Source organism: Diadema setosum, chromosome 14, assembly GCF_964275005.1.
Source record: "Diadema setosum chromosome 14, eeDiaSeto1, whole genome shotgun sequence".
NCBI lineage: Eukaryota > Metazoa > Echinodermata > Echinoidea > Diadematoida > Diadematidae > Diadema > Diadema setosum.
Window position 1 is genome coordinate 28,316,655 of NC_092698.1, and position 6,373 is coordinate 28,323,027.

General features: G+C 38.5%; 1 protein-coding gene across 1 annotated transcript in view; it reads left to right on the forward strand.

Moving 5' to 3' along the window:
- The window catches only part of LOC140238134 (unconventional myosin-Va-like), a 228,407-nt gene extending 224,824 nt beyond the window's left edge, over positions 1-3,583 (forward strand). The window contains exons 38-40 of the mRNA XM_072318070.1: positions 649-734; positions 1,448-1,622; positions 2,283-3,583. Coding sequence (XP_072174171.1) covers positions 649-734; positions 1,448-1,622; positions 2,283-2,522 — 501 coding nt within the window. The 3' untranslated portion in view covers positions 2,523-3,583. The remainder of the gene's footprint in view (positions 1-648; positions 735-1,447; positions 1,623-2,282) is intronic.
- The last annotated feature ends 2,790 nt before the right edge of the window (positions 3,584-6,373 follow it).

Consider the following 6,373-nt stretch of genomic DNA (forward strand, 5'->3'; position numbering starts at 1 on the left):
CTTCCTAAAGGGTCTGTATTATTTTGGTTGTTGTGAGTACACGTGAAATTCCAGATAGCTCTATAATCAGCACACAAGAAAAGAGAATGTAAGTCAGTCTATGAAAAAAATGAAAAAGTTGTCTTAGAAGTTCTTACAGCATCACTAGATACATTTCCTTAGATAGGAGTGTGTACTACAAATGTTTTAACAGACAAAATGCTAAGAGAATGAAATATTTTTAGTTCAAAGGCAGGCAAACACTGTGATACTCATTCTTTGACAGTTGTGTTTAATATCAGACATCTACTTCATGCAGTTTTTGTTCTTTTCACACGAGTTTTGCTTATAAAATGTGCATGTGAAGCACAGTTGCAAGCAGATTTGGGAAAACAGATACTCTTTCTATCCAAAGCTTTAGAAAGTGTCAGTTTGGCCGCAGTTCTACTAGAGTTGTGTGTATCTTCTCTTGTTGTGCTGAATCAAATGTGTTTTGTGTTTACCCATGCAAACATGTTTGCAATGCTGAATGAATAATAATGATAACAATAATAATAATAATAATATTAATAATCTACCGGTCAGTAATATTTTCGTCAGATTGACTCTGTCATGAATTTGATCTTTATTTTTCTGGTTTTTGTTTCTATTTTTGTATTTTGCACACAGTCCCTGTATCTCATTGTAGCCAGTACTATCAACAACATCCTCCTCAGGAAAGACATGTGCCACTGGTCCAAGGGTGTCCAGATAAGGTTTGTGTTCAAGGCAACCTAAGATAGTATAAACCTCGTCGCAACAGCTTTGGTTGACTGTGTATGGAAGTTCATATGTTGGACATCAAAGAATATTTAATCGGCACAATTCTTTTGTAAACATTTCTTGTGATTCTTACTTGTATGTGAGTGTTTTGATTATCTTCTTCTTCTTCTTCTTCTTCTTCTTCTTCTTCTTCTTCTTCTTCTTCTTCTTTGGGGTGGGGCGGTGGATGTAGTATCATCAATTTTAGATGTTTAAGGTCATTGTTAGACATTTCATGGATGTGATGATACATACATTTTGTGCTGTTTTTCTGGTGCAAAAACTTACTAACACTGGGATTTTATGCTTGTTTCCTGGGGCATTTTCAAACCTTGCCAGACTGAAATATGTAATTTCAATGACAGCTAATGTGTAATTAGATGTTGGATCATTCTTCGTCAAGAGGATCTTTGTGTTATCAGGTCTACATCATTGCATCCAGTTTTCAGAAAAATGATTAAAAAGTTGTCCACTTTCATGTCATACATTTACAAGAACTTTTGTGGAAATTATCATGATAAATCATATAGTATTACCACTGAAATTGGGGAATAATGTAGTTCTTGTTTAGTACCCCATTGTGACGACCATCTAGATTTACTTTGTTGAAATATGGTGCTGGACTTGGAACTGAAATATGTTGCCTCATTTGAACCACTTATCACAGGTACAACCTTAGTGAGCTTGAAGAGTGGCTCAGATCTAGTCGGCTCTACGACAAGACCATGGAAACGACCCTTGAACCTCTTGTGCAGGTCGCGCAGCTCCTCCAGGTCAAGAAGAGAACGGACGATGACGTCAGCATCATCTGCGACACGTGCACACAGCTGACAGTCACACAGGTAGGCCAGACTGTCCTCTCCATCTCTCCTTCTTTCTATCTTACAGTCATCTCTTCCTCTTCTCTCTATCTATTGCAATCTGTCCCATTGTCTCTCTCTCTTTTCATTTCCTTCTCTTCTACTTCTGCTCTATGTTCCTTCTCTCCTCCTGTGGTTGCTACATGTGCCTTGTACAATTGCCCCCCCCCCCCCAACATCATATTTCTTTTGGAAGAATATCTCTGTTCTGCCTAAATGATTATTTCCTTCCTTGTACTGTTTTGTACAATTCATTGCTTAAAACAAATATATGTCTGTTGAAAAAAAAAATCCATTGAATATGTATATGAATATGTATTTCACTTATGTACATGATGTCAAATTCAAGCAACTCTTTCAAAAGCCACAGCAATATGCTGAGAATAAGTATTATTGGTATTATGAAAAATACGTAAAGTGATGTAAACATTGTTTAGGATTGTGTAATATTCATGATAAGCCTGACTGCAATACAGCAGTCATGTTTAATGAGTATGTGATAATTTATGAATTTTTGTGGCTTCAATCCTTGTACAAGTAGACCGGAGTGGCAACTCACACAATGTTCCCCTGGCAATATGCCTTTGATGAAATTCACTGTTCAGCTTTTACTTTCTGGTCCACCTTCGCCTCCTGAACCAGATCATCAAGGTCCTGAATCTGTACACGCCGGACGAGTACGAGAACCGGACGGAGGTGGCGTTCATCCGGAAGGTCCAGTCGCGCCTCGGCACGAGGGATGACCCGAAGAGAGAGTCGCAGCTCCTGATTGACGCCAAGCACACATTCCCCGTCACGTTTCCGTACAACCCGTCGAGCGTGGAGCTGAACGAGATCACCATTCCCGAACCCTTCCAGCTTGACTTCCTCAAGAGACACTGAGAAGCGTGCTGGGAAACCACGAGTGTGTCATTGGTTTCATTTATTTTTTCTTCATCTCGTTTGTTTTTGTGGAATTGGAGCTACCTTACTCTTTCAATGTGAAAATTGGTGTATTCTACTTCCCAACTAGATTGCTCCCAAGTTGCCATGCAGTGAGAGCTTTGGTTAAGAGAGGGTACTTGCATATTTCAGCCACGGAATATAGTACATGGTCACTGGACCACTTTTATATGAGACAGGTGATGATGTTGCTACACTCTCTCCTAGTAGTGTAAAAGATCATGCAAGGAAAAAATCCCTTGTGTATACAAGATTCCTTCCGTTCAGTTCCTGTGACAATTCTCTTTCACTCTTTATGAGCAAAACTGTAGCACTCACATCAACACATGGAATAATGTTGGCGGTGTTGGAATGATATTGTCTGAATTTGTTTTGCTCCCAAACTGACAGTAGTATTGACAACAAAGGAACAACCTGCTTAGATTTAAAGGAATCAAGAATATTGTAGTGGAAGTATTGTAAGAGCTTCCTGTGTACCACTTTGCAACTACATGTGTACAATTCTGCACTTACATAGAGAAATAAGTGATCCTGGTTTGATTGAGCATAAAATGAGTGTTCATCGATGTTGTTCTGTATTCATGTTGAATATCACATCTTCATCCGTCTCTTTCATCTTTCATGTGTGTATGTAACTTGTGTTACTGATGCCTAATATAAAATCATCACGTATGGTCGTATCCCCAAATCATCTGGTGTAAGTGCAATGGATTTTTTTTTTAAATCGCAAAAAAAAAAAAAAGCATCTCAAAATGGCATCCGTGCAACCAAACTTGTCATTACAGTTCTTCATTAAAAGCATTTTTCTCTGCGTATAGTGAGCAAAAACAGAAGAAAAGAAAAAAGAATGACAATCATGCACCAATCCAAATTTTCAAATGTTCAAATGTTTTGCACCAAAGTTTGCAAAGGTCGTCCACAAAGTTATCCGAGCATATAGATTGAAGCATGTTCCAGCAGTGTGTGCTAAAGACCAAACGTGTGTAGACCCTAATGGCAAAAGAAAGAGAGAAAAAATTTTTAAAAATGTGATGAAATAATATTTGTGAAGCCAAATAGTACTGCTCTCAATGGATGTATTTTCTGGGAGGTAATTTACCAGGGGTATTCACTGCACATACGTTTATAGTGCCTGAAGAAGGGGGTTGAACTCTCTGAGTAATATTTGGTTGTCGTCATCAGTGGGACCTATGAGACTCGATGGATTGTGCAGGAAGCCATCCGCCAGTTTGCCAAGGTGTAGGATAGTTGCTTTTATATGCTTTTGGTAGCACTTTGTGTGTTAGTGCGTCACAGCGTTGTGAGAATGTTGTGTCGATTCCGTATTTGATGTTGTCGTAGCAACTGCAATGAGTTTGAGGATGGAAGTCCATTTTGGTGGGGAAGGCATCATTTGCCAAATGCGATTTGCCATTATTTTATCTTTAACAATGGCGTTAAAGCAATAGAGGGGTCAGTGGTGTTCAGGTTTCTTTGTCTTTTCAACCGGTTGTGTTGCAAAAAGATGGCAATGATTGTGTAGTTTGGTAGCTAACCTTGTTTTGGTTTTTGAAGAGAGAGAGAAAAAAATATTGTGTTATTGTTAGATGCATAGGTAATTGAAGAAAGTAGATTGTTATTGGCAAGGGAAAAATGCACTATCATCATCAATGTAACTCATTATTCCAACCAAAAGAAAAGACAGATATGAGGGGACAAAATGACAATGGGATACCAAGGGTTAAAGAAAACCTTCCTAAGAACAAAGGCTCTTGCGCTCACTGTTGGTGCTGGAGTACATTGCTGGAACAAATCTCTAACCACCTGTGCAACTTTTTGACTCACTGCCTCGGAGATGTTTTAATTCCTCAAAGGGTTGGAGCATGGCACACCAGGATCTCAGAAATAAGAGGATTATACACTTTATTTGGCAAACTTGTGCATGTTTTTTTTTTTCTTCTTGTAGGGTGACTCTTATAACAAGATGAGCAGCCGATATATTTTACAAAAGTTTTGTGTCATGCCACTTGGGGGGCACAATATAAGTAAGACCACTCCTCTTCACTGCAGTGCTGATGGGGTTAGTTGCATAACTTTTATATGCACTTGAAGTCTCCTCTGCCTCCAGAACACAGTGGATACAACAGCACTTGTGGATATAATCTGCAAGTGTATCAGTGAAGGGAGCTCTTGTTGCTCTTATGATGCCATTTGAGAGAATAAGGGGATCATAAAACCAACTTTGTCTCAACTAGTATCCTTGTATCTAAGAAAATTGAAAAAAATTAGCAATGTGGATTTTGCCTAGGTAATGCATACACAATTTCTCCTTTGATAAAGATGACTTTACCATATGTCAGGTATATATACTCCAGTGTGCATATTTCATAATGCATTTGGTATTTCACTCATACCCTCTGGACTACTGGTAGGAAGTTTTACCGCAGTAAAATCTATCAAGGGAAAAAAAAAAATGAAATCAGTTACTGTACTTGTCATCATTCAGGACATTGTTCATAATGCCTATTTAAAAAGTGGGAAATATTCTGTATCAGTTTTGACATGACATCTGTTCTCTGTGGTATGTTGCTTTGTGTCGAAATGGTCAATGCTGTACTTGCAACAGAACTCCGTGCCACTCTCTTCGTTAAAAGTGCTTCCATACAGCTGAGAAAGAACCGAACAAAAGTCGCTCGATGGGCGTAATAGATGTAGACACGTGGTGTATGATACGCACTGATGCATTCCAAACCATTGTACATAGTATTGATATTCTTTTCGCAGATAGTTTCATCGATCTGTGCGTACGAATGAATGTGCTCCACATAACAGCGGCGCGGCCGACAAACTTTCCGTTTGTTGTTCAGGCTGGAAAGATTCGTGAAATTTGCGGGGATGAGCACAGTGATATGGGACAGATAGGGTCTTGAATCAAAGCAGGAAGAGCATACAGAAAAAAGAGTAGAAAGTACACAAAATAGACAATATACAATAGGAAGAAAGCACTGTGCAACAAATCTTTTAAAAAGATTTAACTATCAAGGTGTGTCAAATTTGGCTGTGTTGAGGCAGAATATTTTTGTAAAGAAAAAAAAAAAATATTGTTGAAGATATGATTTTTCTTATTGTCATGTGAAGTAACCATAGTTAGAATGACTGTGTGATAGAATTGATTACTACAGGTGTCCTCACACTGTAATGCACCCCTAAGTAATTTTTGTTTGTCCCCCCCCCCCCCCCCCATAGTAATGTTGCACTTTGTGGTTACATGTAGGGAGATATAGATGGAAATAGACTTACATATATACATAGTATTCCACTGAACTGTATTTATTTGAATGAAGAGCGTGATATTCCTGCTGTTAACAGGAAATTTGTGTGAACCCGATACCAAGATATTATAGTGCCTGAGCCATCGTGCAAGCCCGTTTAGTTTATATCGTAGAATGAACAGATGATGGCCATTTCAACTATGTAGCCATGTATCTTAATCAGTGATGTAGTGCCTATGCCATCTCATTATCATTTTCCTGAAAATTATAAAGATATGTGTAATGGGTATACATGCCCAGACTGTGTGTAGTGGCGAGACAATTGCAGATTTACATGTAGTAAATTTTCGTTCCATTCTCATTTCTGTTCTGTGCGTGCCACAGATTTCACATGACTTTTGCTGGATTTTGGTACGTGTATTCAGTGAAATGATATTGATTCAGTGCTGTTGGAACGTTGTTAGATGAATTGGATTAAAGGGATTTGTTTGCATACCTGCTATAACCTGTACCTCTCCTTGTGTCGAGATATTATGGGCA